General features: G+C 44.7%; 2 protein-coding genes across 6 annotated transcripts in view; both read left to right on the top strand.

The window, feature by feature from the left end:
- The window catches only part of USP3 (ubiquitin specific peptidase 3), a 72208-nt gene extending 58909 nt beyond the window's left edge, over positions 1-13299 (top strand). For all 5 annotated transcript variants that reach the window (XM_075897641.1, XM_075897642.1, XM_075897640.1 and 2 more), the window contains 7 exons: positions 3211-3357; positions 5923-6029; positions 6198-6278; positions 7032-7150; positions 7275-7388; positions 7506-7573; positions 9792-13299. In XM_075897641.1, the coding sequence (XP_075753756.1) occupies positions 3211-3357; positions 5923-6029; positions 6198-6278; positions 7032-7150; positions 7275-7388; positions 7506-7573; positions 9792-9957 (802 nt within the window). In that variant the 3' untranslated portion in view covers positions 9958-13299. The remainder of the gene's footprint in view (positions 1-3210; positions 3358-5922; positions 6030-6197; positions 6279-7031; positions 7151-7274; positions 7389-7505; positions 7574-9791) is intronic.
- Positions 13300-17093: 3794 nt separating this feature from the next.
- Positions 17094-23291, top strand: FBXL22 (F-box and leucine rich repeat protein 22). The gene is made up of 2 exons (XM_025186441.2): positions 17094-18338; positions 21181-23291. The coding sequence occupies exons 1-2, from the start codon at positions 18004-18006 to the stop codon at positions 21524-21526; spliced, it is 681 nt and encodes a 226-aa protein (XP_025042226.2). The 5' UTR covers positions 17094-18003; the 3' UTR covers positions 21527-23291.
- Positions 23292-23921: the final 630 nt, after the last annotated feature.

The raw sequence follows: 23921 nt of genomic DNA, 5'->3' as shown, positions 1-23921 counted from the left end.
TTCTCTCGAGTACCCCGCTAAGGGTACTCGTACCACTGGTTGAGAAACACTGGGTTAGAGGAAATGGTGCTTGCTATGCTTGTTTGGGACAAAGCAGGGAGGCTTATTTAAGGTTTGAGTGTTTATTCACTTGCACCTTGGCTAAGCTTTTGTAGGAAGCTTGTGTGGAGTGACTGCATTCTGTGTAACATATAGCTCTCCTATGGGCATGTGTCAGCTTGACTAAATTCTAAGACAATGGTTCTCAAGCTTTTTGGCCTGTGGCAAGGTTCCCTGTGAGCTGCGCAGCCCCACAGCTGATTAATGAGACCCACCCTGCCAGAGGCTCAGGTCTCTGCGCATGGAGCTGCCTGGCTGGGGGAGGGGCGCGTCTCCTTGCAAAGCCACACATCCTGTGCAGTGGGAAGCTGGTGCTGATGCTCCATCCTCGCGAGGGGAAGGTGGCATTGGAGCACTAGTGCTGGCTGATGGAACTGAGCCTCATGCTGCGACCCATCTGCAAGGCAGCTGCAGACCACTAGTGGTCCATGGTCTGCACTCAGAGCCAATGCTCTAAGATGTGTTCCATGCTGTGACAGTTTTGCATAGGCCAGTGGCTCTCAAGTGCGGTCTGTGGACCACTAGTGGTCTGCAGCCGCCTCCCAGGCTGGAGCTCAGTGCTCCCCCCACAAGGTGGGGAGTCCGCACTGCCTCCCTGCTGCATGGGGAAAGTGGAGAGGCACTTCCCACCCCCTACTGGCACCCACCCTCCTGGCCAGACACCCTACCCCAAACCTCCTCCTGCACCTCCCCCTTGGCCCTACACCCTACTCCCAGCCTGTTTCTACCCTCTACCTTCCACACAGACCTCGCATATTTACCCCATCCTGCACCCCACCTCCAGCCCAGATCCTGCACCTCCATCCCTATCTCACTCTAGCAGCCTTGTCCCATACACTGAACCCCTAACTTTTGTCCACACCCTAGAGCCTAAAATCCACTCTGGAACCCCAGAAAAGTAAATCTGGCCTATGAGAAGACCTGAACCTGAGTCCTCCCTGTGCCTTCCTGGCACCCTATGGAGCTGGTGCACCAGAGAGTGAGGTGTTTCAGTTGGGGCCCACATCGTTGGGGGTTTTTGCTTCTCGCTTGTGTGGTCCCCAATTGATATTTCTGTAGGTCAGTGGTCTCTGACCCTAAAAAGTTTCCCCACCCCACCCATAAATAAAGAAAACATTAAAACCTTTTTTTGTTGGACATAAATTAGTGTATTTCTTTATTTAAAATGAAGTTTGATAAACTGACATGAGTTAAAACACTTAATCTGTTTAATAATTTAAATTAAACCATTCTCCCCAGCTGCAACATTAGCAAAATGGCTCTGGTGTAATTAATGGTGAGTTTCCATTAGCAGCTGATGGTCCATGGAAAGGTTTGCATTGAGCTAGTTGGGCCACAGACCAAAAAGTTTGAGAACCACTGGCATAGACACTGCCCCTTCTGTTCATGAATGTAGAAACTGCCACTCCTCCCACTCAGTCACGTAGTATCCTAGTGGTAACGGCATCAGTTGCTTATATGAAATAGTGGTACTATAGGTCATGGATTTTTACCTTAGAAGTGAAATTTAAAGGACCAGAATTGCAACAAGCGAAGCTCTGTGCTGCCCCATGGTTTGGGACCTTCAGTACTAAACCTCTGAGGGGGAGTCACACTTCTTACGTGGCAGAATGCTTCTCTTCTCTCCTCCCCCCCCCCCCCCCCCACACACACGCGCGCTTCCTTTGGGGCTGGGTGCTTGGAGTCTCATGACACATTCGTTCAGATTCCTCTTGACTTTCCTTGAGTTGTTACATCCTTTAGCTTACTGGTTCATTTGTAAATAGCTGTTTACCTGACTGCTGTTGGCTTTCCACAGCCTAATTAGCAGTGAAGTACATGCTTGTTGTTTCTTGCATGGGCAATGTCTTTCTGTTCCTGCTTTCACTGTACTTCTGAGACTTGCAGGAGCTTCCATGTTCAGTAGGGTAAGCTCTGAGTCCAAATGTAGTAAGAATTATGCCTCAAATACATTTCTTCACTGAAATGTTGCAAGATTACTCAGAGTGGAGGTTGAAACCCCTCCATACATTCCTAAGCATTGTTCCATAGCCCATTTAGAGAGGGGGGATATATCCCTTTTTCAAAGAGCTCCTGCCATTACTGCAGGAGGCTTGTGGAGAGCACTCGGCCTTGGAATGACAGCCTTAGAGAAATGATGGGTTTGGTGTCTGAGGAAAATCTGCCCAGAACTGTGGTCCAAACACTATTGAATCTCTTAGATGCCAAAAAATGTGTTGTAAACCCATGTCTTCGCAATCCCAGATTCTAGAACATTATATACATCATTTGAATAGTCGCATGAGAACATCATAAACTGCAAATCTGCACAATGTGAGCTTCAGTCCTTATATGCCCCCATTTTCCTAATAACTATGACTGCCACATCCCTTCATAATCCACCATACAACAAACAACCCTGTACAAATGGAGTGACAGCCTGATAACCAGCAAACCCAAAGGTGAAGGGAGTGATTGTGCAGAAGCATCAAAAAGGACCACCTCCATCTGCTACTGTTCCCTTTTAGGTTGCTCCCAGCTAGCTATCCAATCCGGTGCCAGCCTCCAAATGCACATAGATAGGTTCACCATGGGTCAGCAGTTGCAGTGGCCTGCCCCATCCTGCAATATAGGCTAGCCAGGAAGGTCCAACTCTCCTTGCAGCGCCATAGTGAGAGTTATTGCCTGTCCCTTGTCAAAACTGTTCAAGAGGCAAATTGACCTGATCTCTGTTACACACAGCTGAATACATAGTCAGTTATTGCTCAGTGTCCAGCACTTCTTCGTACTGTTTAAAAAAAGCCAACAAATTTTGGTTGTAAATCTAAAAACTTTTAAAAATATTTGGTCAAGAGGACTTTATTTGGACTTTGTGGTTTTGAGATCGTATTGCAGTCTGATCTGACCTGCTTGCTTAGCTTCTTCAGATGTATTCACTGCACGCTTTCAGAGATTGGTTTGGAAATTGTTTCCTAATACACTTGTTCATGCAATTTTTATACTTTGGCTGTATCCTGTAAGATAATGAGTAACAGGCTATTCCTGTGGTTTGAATTTTGGAGCTACTTTGAACCAATACGTCAGAAACAAAGATGTGGTCTCTTTAAATTCACTGAATATTTTTGTATTAAGGGGATACCAGCAACAAGATGCCCATGAATTCATGCGTTACCTATTGGACCATCTACATCTGGAACTCCAAGGTGGCTTTAATGGTGTTTCCCGCTCTGTAATTTTACAAGAAAATTCAGGTCTCTCTGCAAGCAACAAATGTTGCATGTAAGATATTATTTTGATTCCTTCAACAACTTACAGCCAAGAAGGGGCTCCATGTGTGTATCAAAGTTTCCTTGAGGAGTGAACTACCCTCTGGCATCAGTAAGAAGCTAAAGTAATAGCACAGTGTGCTGCCTGTTAGTCAAAGCACTTAAGTCTTACTGTGTGTCTGGAAATACTACACTTCCTGAATAATTTGTCCATGTATGCTCTGCTAGACTGAAAACAGCACTTAGACCAAAACATTGATTTTGCTTAGGCAGGAATGTTAACAGTCAGTTCAGCCTGGATTCTGGTCACTTTTTACGTTAACATTAGCTGAGAGATACGTCAGTCCTGAGCTGTGCAGGAAAAGGGATTACATGTTAAATGGACCTGAGCAGGGCAGGTGAGTACTGCATAGGCTTCCCTACAGTATGTTCCTAGCGTCCCATGGCCCACTTTTAGTTAGTTCTGTCAATATAGCTGCTTTGTTCTAGCCGTGTGCTCTTCAGAACAAAATAACATTAGTCATTAGGTTTCTTGGTTCATACAAAACACATGCACCACAATTAGCTATGTCTAAAACTCCCCTCAGAGTGGACTAGAAAATGTTGCAGCATTGATTTGAGAGATGTCATCCAAAATCTTCAGTCCTCAGCTGATCTCAGCCTGGTAAAACTCAGTGGGACTTTAAAGCCAGCTTTGTCTGGAAAAAAAAAGTCTGCCCCACTGAAACCAGTGTACAGATAGTGCTGTTAATTTGCCTTGTATGAAAAATAGACAGTTTATTAATCGGGTCTAAAGGAGGAGGAGGTGGCTTATACTCTCACAACACTAGTTTTCTGCAACTTGGCAGGTGGCTGGAAACCTCATGATATAAACTAGCAAATCGTTCTGTCCCCAGTTGTTAATTTCTATTGTTCTTTGGCTTTAATGTCTTCTGGGGTAAGATCAGGAGAAAGCAGTTAGCCTGAGGCTTTGTACCAGACAAGTACAAGTTGAATGAATAGATGCTTTTCCTTGCCTCAGCAGGAAAACGGTTCCTTTTTTTCATATAATACTGTACAGGCAGTCCCCGGGTTACGTACAAGATAGGGACTGTAGGTTTGTTCTTAAGTTGAATTTGTATGTAAGTCGGAACTGGAGTCCAGATTCAGCCGCTGCTGAAACTGACCAGCGGCTGACTACAGGAAGCCTGAGGCAGAGTTGTTCTGCCCTGGGCTTCCTGGAATCAGCCGCTGATCAGTTTCAACAGCGGCTGAATTTGGACGCCTGGGACAGAGCAGCTGGGGTGCTGCCGGGTAGGTCCCCGCAGCGCTGCACCTCAGCGCTGCGGGGACCAACCCGGCAGCACCCCAGCTGCTCTACCCCAGGCATCATCAGTGAGAAAAGCCTGGTCTGATGGGGGGGGGGGGGGGGGGGAGAGCGCACTAGCTGCGCTCCCGCCCCCCCCCCCCCCCAATAGACCAGGGAGACGCGGGTGGCAGGACCGCCGAGACGCGCTGCGGTCCCGCCCGCATCCTCCGAGGCTTTGCTCCGCGTCTCCCTAGTCTGCTGGGGGGGGCTTCCCCCCCAGAAGACCAGGGAGACGGGGAGCAAAGCCTCGGAGGACGCCGGCAGCGGGACAGCCACGGCGCGTGTGGGCTGTCACCGCTGGCTGCGTGTTCCGCGGCTTTGCTCCGCGTCTCCCTGGTCTGTTGGGGGGGGCGGGGTTCCCCCCCCCACCCCCAGCAGACCAGGGAGACACAGAACAGCTTTTCTTGCCCCGGAGGACACGGGCGGCAGGACCGCAGCGCATCTGGGCGTCCCCCCGCTCCCGTCCTGCGAGGCAAGAAAAGCCCTGTTCGTAACTGCGGATCTGACATAAGTCAGATCCGCGTAACTCGGGGACTGCCTGTATTATGGAAACACGTGGTGCAGACAGCAGTGCTGTTTTGACCTGATTGAGTTAGCATCTCCTATGTTGGAGCTTTTAAAACAACAAAGCTTTTAAGTGCCATATGAATATACAAAAGAACGACGACACAACGTTTAGCATGTTCTTGCAATGTAAATATTTTGAAAGTGGCTTAAATGGGAGGAAACCTGCTTACAAAGCCCTAATGATATTCAGTTAAAAAGTAGGGAGCATGTTCAAAGCGAAAATACACCCCGATTGACTTACCTTCTGACATGTTTATTCAAGTAGTTGTTACACAACAAACAGCTCTTTAAAGATAACATCCTTATAATACTGTTACAATTGTGTGCTCTCTTGAGAGAATGCAGCGTATGTAAATATAGCCTTGACAAAGATTTGGGATGCTTATCTAGCTTCTTATGAATGCCTGTATAGAGTACAGATTCCAGTTCCCTCTAGGTTTCCCATATCTTTGTTGTTCTCAGTGGTTGCTCCATGGAATCAGTGATGTGTGAAAAGACCATATAAATGAACCCAATTCTTGTTTATTAAACCCAAACTGCCTGATGATTTTTTGGCAGGTTGTAAGCAATACAAATATTTCACATGCTAAAATTATTTCACATGCTGAAATGCAGCCTAAAGCAGAATTTCTGATCAGTTTCTTTCCGTCACGGTTTGTTTAGAAATGGAGCCTCTACTGTTGTCACAGCTATATTTGGAGGCATTCTTCAAAATGAAGTAAACTGCTTAATATGTGGGACTGAATCAAGAAAGTTTGATCCATTCCTAGGTAAGTTATCTTTCTCCTACAAAGTATTTACTCGCGCTTTAAAGCTTGAATCTTCATGTATCTAAACAATATGTGGCCAGGTTGAAATTGTACAATGTAAGACTTCAGTAAGAACTAAGGTTTGTTTAATTTTGATCTAATAAATTCAATTCTGTTTTTCTTTCCAAGACCTTTCACTAGATATTCCAAGTCAGTTCAGAAATAAACGAACTAAGAACCAAGAAAATGGACCAATATGCACACTACGGGGTAAGAGATTGTGGTGAGTGAAACCTTGGTTCCACTGAAATCAACAGAAGGTTTTCAACTTCCTTCAGTGGAACCAGGATTTCACCCCAAATGTTAGTACCAATCTAGTTGCTCATGAGCTGACTTTTTTTGGGGAAAAAATCCCGCTGTGAATAGTGGGGATTGGTTTTTCTCGCAACATGGGCTGAAGGACCTGCTGGCACAGAGCCCCTCAGCTCACCTCAGCCACGAGGCTCTATGCTGGCAGCCAGCATGTCCTTCAGCCCGCAGTGCAACGTGATAGTGCCTTTGGGGGGAGGGAGAGATTTTATTTCTTGTTAGAGCCCAAAAGTAACTATTTTGAGAATTGTGTGGATCCCGTTTAAAATGGAACTTTCACTGAAACAGAGAGATACTCTTCACTTCCCCCCCATCAGTGTGCTTCAGCAGTGATCTGGAAGGGTTAGTGGACACTTCAGCCTCCCTGTCTGTCCAGTCCTTGGCTTTTATGGAGAGAGTGCCTGCAAACGTGCTAATTAGAGCTAAAGAACAGCACAGGATGGGTAGCTGTAAACAAACTTTATGGGACCATGGGAAAGCTGGCCACATCCATGATATGTGGACATCCAGCTAACAAAAATCATGCCAGACCACAATGTTGACCAGTGTGTGTCAGACTGGAGAGGTTCAGCCTGTAAAAGTTTTATTGGATAAGCCGATTTTTAACAGCTCAGAAGGTTTTTAAACTAGTGCATTGAATTATCTTCCTTTTAGATTGTCTTCGCAGTTTTACAGACTTGGAAGAACTTGATGAGACAGAGCTCTATATGTGCCACAAGTGTAAAAAGAAACAGAAATCCACCAAAAAATTCTGGATACAGAAACTACCAAAGGTTGGTGCAAATGTCAAAGATCAGCGTGTGGTGAAACTTAAAAAAAATTACGAACTTGACCAGTAAATGTATGTATGTAACCATAATCCAAGCTTAACAAACTTTTGTATATTTAATGTTATAGGTGCTATGCTTACACTTGAAGCGATTTCACTGGACAGAATATCTGAGAAACAAGGTTGATACATATGTAGAATTTCCCCTCCGGGGCCTAGACATGAAATGCTTCTTATTAGAGGTACAGAGACTCTTACACGTATATATGTAATGGAAATGTATTCTCTTTTATTACATATTCTGGAACAGAGAAGTTGCCAGTTTACTTTTTAAAAGCTGTTTTCTCTTTGAACTGCAGCCAGAGAACAGTGGCCCAGAAAGCTGTCTCTATGATCTTGCAGCTGTCGTTGTGCACCATGGCTCAGGGTATGTATGCTGAGTGAGCCTAAACCTGGGGGGAGGTACGGCTTACTGAAGGGAACTACAGATTCCTGTTGACTTCATTGGAGGACTTCACCCCAAATGTGCATTTGGTTCTGTTAGCAACTACATTAACATGGACAGGGCTCGACAAACCAATGAATCCATTTGCCCGTGGCGAGTAGATTTCAGCCGGTCTCTCCGTGCGCACCCCCATTCACCAGCACTTCGCGCATGCACAGTGTGGGGCTGGCGAGTAGCTCTTGCCAGGGTTTGTCAAGCCCTGAACATGGATACAAAAAGGAGTGTTATGTTCCAGTGGTACAGGGTTCTAAAATGTGAATTGTTCGAAGTAACAGTTGGAAATCTGATACTTTTTGAAACTGAGGCTAGTTCCTTGCTACTTTCAAATTGGAAGGTAAAGCAGTTCTTGACAGTAGTATTGTTCCTATCCATTTAAACTCTGAGAGGGCCTGTGGCCCAAAAAACTGATGCTTCACTTTAGTCACTTAAAAATAAATGTCTGTTTCTTCTTTGTTCAGCTTGAAAGCACATGGAGAATTATGCAGAAGACTAGTCTTCATGTAGAACCGTGGTCCCCAACACGGTGCCCGCGGGCGCCATTTCCATGCGCCCGCCAGGTGCTCGGGGCTGGCCTGGCACCGGGCGCATGGCGGGGGGAGCGCCGGCCCCGGGTGCGCGGCGCAGGGTGGGGGGGAGCGCTGCCCCTGGCGGGCAAACGGCCCCGCCCCCCCGGCGCCCGACAACCTTGAAAGGTTGGGGACCACTGATGTAGAACAATGTAGACTTTAGGCAGGAAGAGGGATAGCAGTGGTCCCCTCCCATGGAACTGAGATCCAGTTGGGATGCTATGGAGTCAGATAATAGTTGTATTTTGAATTAAAAATATTTTTGCATCCCTTTGGCTACATCTACACTGCAGCGCTATTTCAGGATACCGGAGGTATTCTGAAATATCTATTCCGTGTCTTTTGGGTGTGCCTGTTATTTCAAAATATAACAGGCTCACTGTTCCGACATCCCTGTAAACCTCATTCTGAAAGCTACAGGTGCAGTTGTAGACACACACTTTGAGAGTCAGAAGTAGTGACATGATGACTTTCCTCCAAGAGTTTATGTAATCAAGTCCCAAGATTGAGGGATTAAGGAAAAGTTTTTTAGAAGAAACTACACTGTCTCCTAATAGCGTGTGTTCTTGCTGTTTTCATTAGAACTCATTGTTCTAGCTCAGTTGAATTGAGGGTGTTTTCAGCAAAAAATGTGTTTAAAAACATTCCCTCTAGTAGGCTGCCCTTGTTGCTTTCTGTTGAAGATGAGTAGTCTGAATTGGAAGTAATATTAAATCAAGCAGTCTGACTTTCAAATAGTCTTCATTAGCACTACCACAGAATGCCAATGACAGCTGTTTCCAAGTTGAGAAAACAAGACACAGTTGTAATGGACATCAGTATAAAATGAACATGGTTGGAATAGAATTAGATGGGCATGAACTATGAGGATGTATAAAATACAGCTGTGAGTCATGCAAGGGGGAGATGACCTGTCTTGAGGCATCATGGCTAATGAAACTTGGTTGTTGGAACAAAGATCCAAGAGCTGTGTAAAATAACTTCAGTTAGTTTCAACTGTGCTCATGGTGATAATTTCCCTGTGTGTGTGGTTTGAAATCCTGTAACTCATGCAGGGTTCAGCTAGAAGAAGTGGGAAGGAATTCTGAACATAAAATTAAATGACAAGAACGTGGTAAAACTCAAATTTTATTCCTGTTTGGGGCCTGATAATTGCATTTATCTTAAATGCAATTGGACCTGGTCTTAGTCTTACAGAGGCAAAACTTGCTTTGCAGTTCATTAGGAGTTTTGACTGCAAGAGGACCGGAGGATTGGGCAAAAAGGGGTTGGATTATGCTAAAATTTAGATACCTTTCATGAAGTCCCAGAAAGGAAGTAATTTTATGTATCTCGTTAGTGTAAAATCTTGGCACCATTAAAGATGCTGTTGCATGAAGTATCTTTTTTACCCTTTAAACACTTTGGATTTAAGTTAACAATTATGGAGACTGTCCAGTCCCCCCAAACTTGCGTGAAGCCTTGTGATCAAATATAGTCAGTTACCACTTACCCTGTTGTAGCTCTGGACAGTGGAGAATTAAGTGATACATTTCTTTTTGTTGATTTCACTTTGTGTGTGTCATTGCTTTCAGTGTTGGCTCTGGACATTACACAGCCTATGCAACTCATGAAGGTCGCTGGTTCCATTTCAATGATAGTACTGTAACTTTGACCGACGAGGAGACTGTGGTAAAGGCAAAGGCGTACATCCTCTTCTATGTGGACCGGCAGGCCAAATCTGGATCTGATAAACTTTAATACCTCCTTTTAATCCTCACTTATCAAGTCCATCGGACAACACATTTCCAATTCTCCATAAATACTTGATCCAAGACTATTAATTTCATTGTGCACTTTTCAACTTCCTCGTGTGGGTTTTAGTTTTGTTGTGTCAATGGTAGCATTTGACTTATTGAACTTTGACACAAACTAACTTTTTTTTAGTTTTACCAGAAAACCTCAGCAGATATTTTGATTTGCTGCTTTAGTTGTGATAACTCAATTTTTATATAGTTTCATGAATTGCATAGTTATTTGACTTTTGTATTAATGTTTTCAGTTTTCACTTTCTAAAGGCACATTTACATCAGAGAAGCTTTGTATCCTCTTTTATAAGCAAGAGAAATGTGTTCCTGATTATGAAGAGCAATAGAATTTTATGCTGCTCTCTCAGCTGTTATGTAGATAAGATTGAATCACTTTTAAATCAAGGAATTGCTTGCACATACTGTTTGCCCCAGTGCAAGAAACTTAACAGTGACCTCTGAACAATCACTCTTTGCCTGCAGAAGAGATGAGATGTGGCATCATTAAGTAGACTGGGTAATTGCTGCTATTAATGTGTACCAAGGCTGCTGTCTTTCAGGACTCCTTGTAAATAAATAGTTGATTCAGTTGTATTTGTACTGCAAATTCAAGTATATCTCATTTGTACTTCATCCCCTAAAAAGAGACATTTAAATTATTACTCTAATATACGTCTTTATATGTGTTGTGGAATTTTAATTTAGTTTTTTTTAACTGAAATGGAATTGCTAGGGTGAGTTCTGAATTTTAGCATTTATCCCAATGTTTGATAGCAAGCACTTGCTTTTGAATCTAGCACACTCCTCGCCATTGGGCCACCGTCCCTTCTATAGTCTAAAATGAGAGCTGAATATGGGGGCTTCACACAGGAGAAGTTTTTTGTCTCAACAAAACTCCCACTTGCTTCTATCCTTTTCCAGCTTGATTAAAATCCCACTGTCTTCATTTAGGTCTGAAAGACAGCTTTGTTATGGGTTTGGAGCTAGACTTTTCATGGCATGTTGGCTAATCCAGACTCAGGGTCAAACTAGTAGGGAAGATGATGTATTTAAACCTATATGTGGGGATATTATAGCACAGTTCATGCAAATTGTGGAGCTAAAACATTGCCTTTTGAGCATAGGCCCTCACTGACTGCGGTATTTAATTAGTAGTCCAATATTTTTCATGGTCTCTTGACGAAAAGAAGAGACATGATACTAGGTCTGAAGTTGAAATGTAAGCCATCTGTTCTATTCAAGCCTCATAGCAGCTTAATGGAATAAGAATTCAGTGTTAGCGGCTAGAATTTCAGCTGGTCTAGTACTGCTAATAGAGAGGAGCCCAGTATAAATTGAATGACACCGAACTCAACTTATGCTTCTTTGTTTGCCTACTGCCTGCCAAGTCAGCTGCCCAGCCAGATCCCTCTGTGCTGATGGTCCCAAGAGTTTACAAACAGGTGTGTTTATATATAACTTTGTAAAAACATCTGCCCTTCCCCTGCTTGTATCTCTTTGAAGGGAAACTAGTTTGCAGTGAGGTTTTTTTAAAAACATGGTGTAGACGTGGCATGTATTTCAGTATTAGTTGACCAAGTCCCTCAGGAGACAGTTGCAAAAAAGTTTTAATTGCTGTTTGATTCTTCTCAGATGGCTTTGCCACCGTCTCTTACAAATAAATCTGGCTTTGTATAAAACTGCAGAAATGTTCAGTATTGCTAAATTAAATTGTATGAAACTATGTAAATTCTACACTTCCCTAAACCTAGTAGTGACTGTCACTTAATACATCAAGTGGCAGATAGATCTACCAGGATGTCTTTGTTATAGACCAATAAATAGATTATTCCTTGCTTTAAATTGTAGCCATCCGCTTGTTAATTACAATTTTTGAATCTTTGCAGCTAGAGCCTATGTTCTGATCAGAACCAGCAGCTGTTAAACACAATAAAAGGTAATTGGCAGAATTCATTATTTTTATAGTGAATGATGCAGTTTTTCAAGATGCAATTTTTGGCATTAAACCTTAAGACATTGACACTTGAGCTAGGTCTATATGCTACTTAAATTGTTGTTATTAACACACATATTAAAAATCATGAGAGGATCTGGACAGTTTCTTTAATTCTCAGTGAATTCATTAGTGCATATAATTCAACCAGCCCATGATGTAAATGTGCCTTTCTGTATTTTTAGGAATGTAAGTTTGTAAACTTCAACATTATCCCCTTATTTTAAAGGAGATTGTTTCTTTAAGTCATCAACTATTTTTGTCCAATTGTCTTACATGTTTCCTCTCAATAACGTTGTTCATGTATCACAATTGAATTGTCTTAGCTAGTGGCATACAGCATATTCTGTGTAGGACATGGCCATCACAACACCCTACAGTTCTCATGTTTGTTCTTGAAGCAGTTTCTGATGCAACTCAGGCATATGCTTCTGCAGGACAAGTACAGTGTAAATCCTTTGCTCATCTAGCTTACTCCCACTGCAAACACAGATGGACAGTATAAACAATGTGTTGTGGCAACACAAGTATTTCTCTTCCTGGTGGAGAACTTTACTTATCCACTGTATTCTAGTCAGTGTCAAAAAAACAAAAACAAAAAAAATCTGAGCACTGAACCAGTAACCTCTATTGCACCTGGCTCAGTATTAAATTTTTAACTGGTGTATCCTATATTTATCTACTTTGTTTGAGCAAGGGTGGGGGGGGTTAACATTTTCAGCCCAGTCTGTTTCTTTTTCTGTTCACTGCTGGTCTGACTGCCTTCTGCAAGCAAATGTTTTTTGCAGTTCAAGAACTTGGCTGGTATTCTGCAACAAAACTTGCCTACAAAAAGGTTGTCCTTGTGGTGGTGGGTGGGTGGGTCGTAGTTTAAAGCTGTGTCTACAATTAGGCGGTTTTTGTCAAACAAAATGGAGGAATTCCCAGTTCATCACTCCTGCTTCAGCCTATTGCATGTTGATTGATCATGCAGCATCACACAAACCTTTTACACGATGAGCCCCTGTGAGGAGTATATTCAGCGGGTGCTTTTCCCAGTGATCACTGATGTGGAGGGGCTTAAATCTTTCTTGATGGTACAGGGCACTGTGGGCCTTTGTCAAAAGCAGAAGCCATTTGTAAATGGATGGAAAGTGTGATGCTTGTGGTGTTCAGAAGTTTGCTTAATGCTGTTTCATTATTGATGAGTCTGTGTCTTAGTAATGAGGTAAACTGCACCTTGAAAACCCTAGTTCCATTGTGCTTTAGCAAGTACTGTAGTGCCATAGATGTAATTGTTTACCATTAAATTCTAATGTGTAAGTTTTGGTGAGGATCTTTGACTGTGCTAGTCTCCTGGTCTAGTGTGTGAAGGGGGTGAATGCACGTTACAATTCAAAATCCTCAAATATTTGTATGGAAAAAGTGCCATGGAAAGCTCCCTCTGCGGCCCAAGCTCTTCAGCATTGTGCTCAGAGTAAAACTGCGTTTTGGATGCGGGGCAGGGGCAGGGCTTTGTGCTCTCAAGAACTGAGAAGGGAATCTGACTTTTTCTTCACCTTTTGAAAAATAGGTAAGTAATCCCCAAAGCGTGTTTCCAGCGCCTGGTAGAGCCCTGGAGTGGGGGAGCCTCCAGCCTCCCGGGCCTGAGCAAAGCAAAGCCACAGGCTGGATTGGGCCCGCAGGGGCGAGGAAGTGGCTCTGTGCACTGCAGGGAAGCACTCTGGGCAGGCACCACTTTGTAGCTCCCGTTGGCTTGGAAGTGCTGCCCTGTGCAGAGGCACCTAGACCCTCAGGAGCCACACCAGGTAGGGGAAGCCCCTACTCCTGTGCCCTCCTACCCAGAATCTGCCCCCTCCCTTCTACCAGTCCCTTCACCCCTTCCCCACTCACCAGCAGTCCTCTCCCACATGCTTAACCCCTCATTTTTTGCCCCACCCCAAACCTAGGGGGACCCCACAAAATGCAGTAGCCCTATGTCTCCAGAAGAGTTAATCCATCTTTGTAAACTCTCTTGCCTCTCCCCTACTGTGGGGCTGGAGTTTGAGGGGGGAGTGTCTTTTTTTTCAGTGGGGTGGGGGGGGGGGCAGGCAAGGCACTGAGGGCTTGTTGGGGGGGGGGGGGGGTGGCCCTGACCCAAAAAAAAGTTCCCCAGCCCTGCAAGATTGAGTGACCGTCCACTTATCATTCCCCAGGCATATACATTTATATCCAAAGTAACACACCCAGGGCAGTGCCCTAACATAACTTTGTGCAGACCTGTTGACACTTTTTGCTGTTGTGAGTAAACAGGTGCTATTTATTGCCAAGTAAAAAGCTTTGTGTGGGTAACATTCCCTAACTCGTATTGCATCAGCCATCAGGTTCTTTGCCACTTGTTCTGGGGTTTGACCTCAGGGCCTTCATTTTTTTTAAATTCCTCTTTCTAGTTGCTGGGGGAGCAGACCCCTTTGCCCCCCACCACAAGCAACTGACACCTTCTGTGAAACAGGCATTACAGAGAGACACCTCCGTTGTAAATACTTGTATAGAAATGACTGGAATTCCTTGCAAAGAAGTCAGAGGGGTAGCCATGTTCGTAACTTTAAAAAAAAATAGTCCTTTTAGCACCTGAGAGACTAACACCTACAAGCAGATAAATCATGAGCTTTTGTAGGCAAGAGCTTCCTGGGGGGTTTGCCCATGAAAGCTCAGGAGCCCACATCTCTATTTGTTGGTCTCTCCAGTGCTGTAGGACCACTAGTTTTTGTTTCTCAGTATTATTAGTGCTCACAGAGCGACAGTTGAGAGCCCGCTTGGTTTTGGTTAGCATGCACCTGCTACTGGAGATTAGTACCCAAAATGGATCTATGCCAGGTGGACAAATACACACTCAGCACTGTGAATACACCTACCCCCTGCCCTCACGCTCTACAGTCTTTCTGGCAAGAAGGATTTGAAGGTGGGGGGGAAGGAAAGCACAAAATGCTCCTTGCAGTGCACCATGGCTACAGATGCTGCAAGGGAAAATCCTTCCACCATCAGTGCATGTGGTGGAATGGACACGAGCAACATCGGTCCAAGAACATCATCTTTACAAAAGAACTGTCCTGAGTTTTCATGCGCTGCTTTCTACTCAGTCGCCCTTTACAGGGGATAAGGCATGAACAATTCTGCCCAGCTTACGTCTTTTCTCCACAGTTAACTGAAGGTGCTTTTGGATCAAAAAGGCTTGAGAATGGCCATAAGGGTCTCCAATTATTTATATGTCCGGGGGGGGGGGGGGGAGGGAGGATTAGATGAAAGGCAAGGAAATTTGGGGACTAGCAGGAAAACCTTTCCTAGAGCAAAATGAATGCGCCGATATAAAGTCTCCTAAATGAAGTAGGAAGCGGCTCCAGTGCTGGATATTTTTAGACACCAAGTGGCCTGTGCCCTTGTAAATCCAACAACGGAACGATCCTGCACTCAGAGACTTGATTGGATTTTTTTCATCTAACCACCAGAGATTTCCTCTGCCTCTTCCCCGCTCCCTCCCCCAAACAAGCTGTGTTGTGCTACGCAAGAGCAAAGCTCACCTGTAAAAGCACCATGAATAAAGGTTGGGTCACACTTCAGAACCAGAGGGCTGTTTGCTGGCACCAACTGCAGCCCCGCCTCTGGACTTTTTGCTGTCAGAGATTAGCACAGGGGGCCGGCCCACCTGCCACAAGCAGCCTGCAAGCGACTTGTTACTGGTGTGGGGTGGGAGTTTAGTCTGGGGGGAGGGAGTGGCAGAGGGGTTCTGTATGTGCACATCCCTGGGGATGCCTCCTCCTTGGGGGGGGGGCTACTTTTGCAGAGCTGCAGGCTGGGTGCAGGGGTAGGGAGCCCCTTCCCCAGTACCCCACTGAGCTGGAGCCAGCGCTGGAGCCTCAGCCTGCAGGCAAATGGCCGGGCAGGGAAGAGAGCCTCTCCCCCGCTCCCAGGGGGCCTGAGAATCCCAGCGCTGCCCCCCTGCTGGTGCATGCACTGGGGGCACACAGATGTGGGGCAAGAGGGGGGATGAAGGGGGATGCGGAGTCAGGATGGGAGGGGGCATAGGGTGATGCAGGGGATCAGGCTGCAGGGGGAGAAATCATGGGGCTGAGGGGGGAGGGAGATACAATTATACGTTGCAGAAGCTGCACTTTCCTTTACGCCCCACTTCTTTTCCTCCCTCCCCAACTAGCTATTTGGCTGCATTCTCACCCCCTCACCTTTTCCAGGTTACTGCCCCTCCTGCCCCCAGTCTCCCTCTCCTGCTGCCAGACTCTCTTCCCTCCTTACCCCATCCTGCACCCCCGACATCGCACTTGGGGAAGTCCACAAACTCTAGAATCCCAGTAAAGTAAATCTGGCCTGTAGGAAGCCCTGAACCTCCGTCCTCCCTGCCCCTTCCCCATGGGGCTGGGGTGCTGGAAGAGTGAGGCGTCTGGGGGCCACATCAGTGAGGTTTGGGCGATTTAGAGAGGAGTTTTTTGCTTCCCTTGTGTGGTCCCCACTGATTTTTCTGGGGGTCAGTGACCCCCAACTCAAAAAGGGTTCCCCACCCCTACCATAAAGAAATAAAACATTGAAACTTTGTGTTGGACATAATGTTTTCATTTAGCAAACTCATTTTAAATAAAGTAACAAAATTAAAATGCTTAATCTGTTTAATAATTTAAATTAAATAGTTCCCCCCTGCTGCAGCACTAGCAAACGAGCTCAGGCATAATTATATAGCTAATGGTGAGTTTCCATTAGCAACTGGTAGTCAGGGGAAAGGTTTGACTTGACCCAGGTGGTCTACAGGGTGTGTAGTGGGGAGAGCCCTGTCCCCAGTCCCCCCCCTTCCCCGCAAGAGCAGAACAGCCCAGGGCAGGAGGGTTAAATTTTAGCAAGCCACTTTGGAAAGGTTGCTGACCCCTGCATTTAGCTCCCCCCCCCCCTTCAATCAATCTATCCCTCCTGCTTGCCTCATTCAAGGGCCAAACATGGCTCTATCAACAGCTTAATCAACACCACTAAAAACTGCTTAAATCATACTAAGTAATTTATCCCATTGCTTCACAAGGTTCATTAATATTCACATTAATTGCTTCACACAGACATTAGTCCATTAATGAGATTAGCATTTTAATTCAGGCAAAAATTGCTACAGTGTCTTTGTGAAGGGCTTAGTAAACTTTTTTCATTTTAATGGAGAATAACTTAAATGACTGGAGCTGTTCAGAATAATTTCCCTATTACAACACAGTGCTAGATCACAAATTATTTATCTTAAAATGCAATGACACAGCAGCAAAGCAACTGACTCGCCCGCTGGAGACGGGTTTGCAGGGCAACCCCAAGAGAACTGAAGGCATGGACATAGGGAACAGCAGACATTTTCTATAGTTCTCAAGGTAAGTTTTAGATTGAGGATGTAAATGGAAAGCTGAAAACCTTTTGAGAAGTGTCAACATGCCAGTCTATTTACAGATTGTTTCCAATCACTTCAGATTGGTTTCTTTGAGTTTGTTTTACTATATGCCTATTGGACAACACAAGCCCATTATCAGTACTACCTCACCTGGCCCTGTTCCAATAGGCAGTGTTTTCTAAGGTAGCTAAACAATAATTTTGAGAGTCTCCGAGTTTTCACTGAAGACAGAGGCCTGCACAGCTTTTCCTTTGCAGCTGTGGCTACTAGGAGTTCATCTGAACTGCCTCTGGCCCTTTGCATAACCTCAGGATTTACTCTGAGGAAAGCAATTCCTTTTAAGGAAACATCTGATTTAACTCAATTGCTGCTTTTCTGTGTGGCCATTCCATTCCCCTAGACAAGAAATGGAGCAACAGTCTGATGCACAGGGGACTCTGAGCCGCTTCCTTTTTTTAACTTCTGTGCCAGTTGTTGGCCAAAAATAAACCCCATTCCACAACCATATATGTTCAACCACCCAGTGGTGATTATCAGGCCTGCCAGGTCCCTACGGGATTGTTGTTGGTCCATTTGCCAGGATACACTGTCCTATTTCCTAAACACACAGCTCTGCCCGAGCTATGCACATAACCCAGCTGAACTGGGAATGCCTTCTGCATCTATTCTCTTTCCTGGACAAAAGTAGTAGAAAGAGTTTAGCCCAGACCTGTCACAAATTGCTTGAAGTGTTTCAGGATCCGTTACTATGGTCTGTGCTGCATTTCCATTCTCCTGTGGAATTAAAGAAGAATAATTTTCTCTTGGGACCAGCTTTACGGTACCTGTCCATCTGCTGGCATTCAAGCAGAGTCAAGGTGTGTAATATTGAGGACTGGATGAAAAACACATTCCAGAAAGACATCTGTCGCACGCATGAAAATGTTGTTAATTATTTTTTAATACAAGTTTGCAACAGGTATGTTCTCGGAGTATGAAATTGTATATCAAATGTAAAGCTTAAATTGAAAGCATTGAAGATTTTAATTGTTTACAGATCCTTTCTAGAACAGAACCCTGACACTTTCTGCTTTGGAGCCCCATTATTTAGTTTTAGTTGCTGGGGTTCCCTCAGCTGTTACTTGCTTGACAAATGTATGTGATATTTCTAGAGTGCTAGTGACATTGCATGCTAAGAAAAAGAGTGGCTAAGGAGCTATTTCATAGCACCATTCTGTGAAGGACAAAAATAGCTTCAGAAATAGAGCAAGAGATTGAATCCCTAAGAAATGGAGATCCTTTTTATTGAGTAAAACAGACCTCTCTCTAAATACAATGGTAAGCTCAAATTCCACTTTCCCTCCCAAGTGACAGCAGATATGTGAAGGTAGGATGGATTTAAGATTTAAATCATTTTATTTGCTGATAACTGCCTCACTCCATTTCCTTGTAAATTATTAATGTCCATGATATCTATGCTGAGGTTCAGTGATTGATTATAAATACATTTCTAAGCTGTATGTAAACTATGATGGGGTTATATAGACAAGGAAACAGTACAATGAGGAAAAGCAGACCCTAGTGCTTTCAGCTTTGCTTGCTAAAGTAAATTACAAAGACAAAAGCTAGCCGCAAACAATAGAGAGGCACAGCCATTTCTTGTACAATCCAGAAACAAAAAATTGCTGCTGCTGATGGATAAGATCTGGAATTAAAAACTAAGATTTCTACCACCTGCCCCTCGTTACAGAACAGATCTCTCCAAGGGGTCCAGATCTTTGGTGGCAGATGTGAGAACAAAGAGCAATGGTCTCAAGTTGCGGTGGGGAAGTTGAGGTTGGATATTAGGAAGAACTATTTCCCTAGGAGGCTGGTGAAGTACTGGAATGGGTTCCCTAAGGAGGTGATGGAATCGCCATGCCTAGAAATTTTAAGGGACAAAGCCTGGCTGGGATGCTTTAGTTGGGATTGCGCCTGCTCTTAGGAGGGGGTTGGACTCCATGGCCTACCGTGGTCTCTTCCAACTCTATAATCCTATGAACTGTGCTGCAGAACCTGCAGTTCTAGGTGTCCAATGTGACAAGGAAGACAATGTGAACGCCAGAAATACTTCAGTATTTGCAGCTTTTTGGTTTGCGCTGGCTCTGAAACTGTATGGTACAGAATCAGCTGTAGGCCATTGCTGAGGGGTAAGGATGGTCAGAGCTACGTGGACTCTCAGAATCAAATGGATCTAGGCACAGGCTCAGGTGCGTGCTTGCTTGCTTGCTTGCTTTTTCTCTCTGCAGAGGCAGGCAGAGCTGGAAACAGCCTTTCTTCAAGCCCTGTGCATTTAAGGCTGCACGTGTATCACAAACCTGTACTGGAACCCGTCTTAAAGAAAAGTTTCCAGTTAATTTGGTTTTAATGAGCAAATGATTGTTGAGAATAGGTGTGGGCAATGGTGCGGGTGCCTATATTCCAATTCCATAGATGCTTACAGAATCCATTCTGGCTGCAGAATCGCAAGCCACATGCTAAACTTTCATTTTATATTGCACATAAAAAAAGTTTATACTAAGTCATGCTATCCTTACACAACAATTTTAAACCACTCATGGCTAAGAGTTAACCCTGAAACCTAACAATGGCAATATTTGCCAACATCAACATCAACTATTTGAATGCTAATTATTTTAGCCTCCCCCACTGCCAAAAACTGCACATTTGTTTCCCCTTCCTGCAGCTGGTAACTTCTACAATGCAGTTATGTCAGTACAAAAACGCACACAAATTGGACATGAAAAAGGGGGAATTGAGAAGTTCAGCCTTAAGCCTGCATTTCCTGGCACTTAGGTATTTTATGTCTGATGACAGGTAATTTAAATTCCAGCCAATGAAAGGTGTCAGCGTCATTAACTTCATATGGTGTGTTTATTTGGGCAGGAAAATAACTGCATGTGGAACCCGCACCTTCCTGCGGAGCATGTTTCCTGCTTCACTCTCTCTGTCAGAAGCGAAGTGCAGTTCCCAGGGACCATCTCTCTGCTCATGTGATTATGCTTCATTACTGACAGGTGGGGGAGGGGGCACCTGACATTAGCAAATGTGGCCAAGCTTGAGCACACAACCCGTCCCTCCACAGTGATAATTTCTGCAAAGGGGCTGCATCTCCCACCAACTTCTGCTTCGGCGTCTGCCATTCCTGCCAGGCCATCTAGCACAAGTCACGCTGGAGCTAGAAGACAGGAACCGGGAAAAATGACACGTCCCCTTTTGGTTAGCAATGACACAGCTGTTCTTGTGAGATTGTGAGAGCATCTCTGGACAAGGTGTGACATCTGTTAGATCTGGATTTCTGTCTGTTCTGCACTAACTGAAAAACTTTTCTGTGGCCTTTCCTCCCCTTGGGGAAGTGTTAACATTTGCAAGGGGTTCAACATTGTGCTATGGGGGGGGGGGGATTTCCTGGTTTGTACATATTAAGTAAAATCAAGCACTTTTGATCAAATCCAATGGAGTAGTCAAGTTGGCCCTAACTTAATATCAGCCCATATTATCCCTGCTCCTGAATTCCGGGGGGGGGGGGGGGGGGGGTTGACCATTTCTCTCAGTGGTATATAGTCTGGCTATGCCTACCCTCCAGCATGCAGGATGGGCCAGGCAGGCTCCTTCACTCTTGATCTCTCAGCCAACAGAAGTCTGTTCAGCGCAGGTATCCATTAAAATCTCTGCCTGGGACCTGGGTTGTTTTTCAGAACTTGATTTTGGGACGCTAATGATTTTGCTTTTGCTGATTCTACACATTACTCTCCTGTCTCACATACAAGGACTCTTTTCAGGTGCCCAAACTTGCTGTTTCTGAGCCTCTCTGGGTGTGGCCATGTCACAGATGATTACCTGCTGTTACTTCTCAAGAGCTGCCCAAACCTCAAGACACTCAAACTGGAAAACTGTGTGCGAATCACTGACCGGACTCTGGAAGCTGTGACCCTCTATGGAGGCTCTTTACAAACACTCCATGTGGATTTCTGCCGGAACATAACTCGGGCTGGCCTGGAGACAGTCCAGGAAAAGTGTCCTTCGGTAATGCTGAAAGCAGAGAGAAGTGCAGACATGATCCCAGATAACCAGCCAGGGGGAAAACTGATGCTTGAAAAAGCAGCAAGAAAACTGGCCCTGCACTGACTTGCAGAAATGCAATAGATATGAATAGATTGAGATGCTAAGAGTCCACTCACTTTGCAACTAAGCTGATCTCTGCATTTTTTGTAATAAAATCAATATTTTACACATTACACAAATAACCCCCAAGTGAGGCGCTTACCTTCATGGTGCCAGTCTGGCACCCATGGCCCTTCATTGTGGAAAATTTGTGCTGGTGCAAAGGTGATGTTAAATCCTGACTCGCTGCTAAGGATCCTGCTGGGGATCTTCCTCATTGTGGGAAGTCAGTGGTGTATAGTCTGGCTATACCAAACTGAGGGGAGAGATTTGATATGGGTTTAATCACTGGGACTACGCTGCAGCTAACATTTACAGTGCAGAGACCCCTCCCCCCATTTTTCTCCCATAATTAATGGGGGAGGGCAGGAGAGTACGTTAGTAACTCCCCTTCCCTTTTCACCCATGGCCCTTCAGCAGATCCTTACAATCGCAGGGGGTCTTTAACCTTTCCCTCCAGCAGTGCCTTTGACCAATCACCCTCCTCAGAGGAGCAGTATGGTGGACTGTCATAAAGAGGGGCTGGCTCCCTGCCGTCACACTCATATGAGTCCTCAACTAACCCCAGCTCCATTACTGAGCACTTGTCCTTAAGGCCTTTCCCCAAGATATTTATTTACTACGGTATGTTGTCTTTTACGGAGTACTGCACACACAGGGTACGTCTAGACCTACCCTTAGTGCCTGGCATGTTGTGTATGAACAGAACCCACCTGAGCGAAGTGTGAAGGAGGCAAAAATCTACAACTGCACCTGTAGAAAAAAAATTCCTTCCCGGCCTTCCCTCACCAGGGTGGCTAGCAGACTGCCCACAACCGAGATAGCCAATAACCCGGGGATTGACCACCGGCTTAGGAAGGGTGGGTGGCCTCCTTTCCAGAGATTTTAAGTTTTCTTCCCTTGCCACATGCCCTCAAGAATTGCTCTTCTCTCCCAGACAGCCCAACAATCCCCCCCTTGCAGTGTGCATGTATCTTTGTGTATGTAATCCTGAGAATTACTCCCTTGCCTGCCTCTCATTCTCCACTGTATAACTGGCAAATGAGCCATCACAGAGGCTAGCGTTTTACATGAACTCAAGCTACTATTGCTATTTTTAAAAAGTGAACATTTGCCAACATGTTGCGAATACATCCTGGCTTCCTCCTAAATTCAGAACTGCATGTAACTGTGGTACCTCCACTATTATACTATATTAACCCTTGACTTTTCATCATTGGCATTTGAAAAACACATTCAACTCAGCACCTGTTACCAAGAGGAGGAGTTTTCTTACCACACCGTTACGAGAGATGTAGCCGTGTTAGTCTAGTCTAGCTGAAACAAAACTGATTCTTTGTCCATGCAGATGCCAATCTTGAGGCATGTGCCCCAGGAGTGCAATGCACGTGGACAATCCTCAAAAGAAAACCTTGCTCGTTTTGTGCTGCTGCTGTTCCTTGTTTTAGGTCATTGCTTTGGGCATGGGAGAGTAGAACACACACATTCCTTTGGCCCAGATAGCCTTGAGATCAAGATTTATTTCAATTGAAGTGTTTCCTTCTTTGCTTAGTGTTTGAATAGAATGACACCATGTATCCTTGAAGCTGATTCTTATCACAAGGCAGTTACTTGTTTGCCAAATCTATTTTCTGATGTAAAGTAGGTTTCAAACAATCCCAGTAGAACCAGATGTTAACATATTGTACCAACTGGTCATCTTTTGCACTGCAATAAATGTGCAACCAGCTGTGGAGTAACCGAAATTATTCTTATTGGGTACTACAGAAAGTGGAAGGAAGATTTCTGCAGCTTTGAATATTAATTTAATTGCAGCTTGATCAAGAAAATAGCATAAATGCAGTTTGAGGGAGAGGCAACAAAGTACGTACCACACAACTCTAGAGAGTGCTGGTAACCGGTCAGGAAGATGATCTCTCAGGGGTTTGCTCTGTGAGAGAATATCATAACAGACCAAGAAAAGAACGCCAAATACTGCTGCACATTGGCAACTTAAGGTCAGCATGTGACTCCATAATGTCCTCAAAAATTCAAACTCCTTTAATATCCTGTAAAGCTAAGCAACACAATTGGGACGATCCCAGACAATACAAGGGCAGGCAGTGACCCCAACCTCTCCCTCTCCCAGCGACTGTGGGTCTGTACAAAATAGAGGCCATGTGGAAGTTGGAAAGGCCAGACAGTTCTCGGCTTGCGCAGCAACATATAAAGCTTTAACTGTACTATCAACCAAAACAAAGTGTGAATTCAATGGTGGCTCACCGACAGTTTAGTGAACACCATGTGTGTCACATGGACACGTCATGTAGGGTTCCTAAAAAGCCAGATACGCTAAAAATGTTCTTTACTCCAAATTTGA

This window comes from Pelodiscus sinensis, chromosome 14 (assembly GCF_049634645.1).
Source record: "Pelodiscus sinensis isolate JC-2024 chromosome 14, ASM4963464v1, whole genome shotgun sequence".
In the NCBI taxonomy this organism is placed as follows: Eukaryota; Metazoa; Chordata; order Testudines; family Trionychidae; genus Pelodiscus; species Pelodiscus sinensis.
This window is presented reverse-complemented; position numbering and strand designations above follow the sequence as displayed.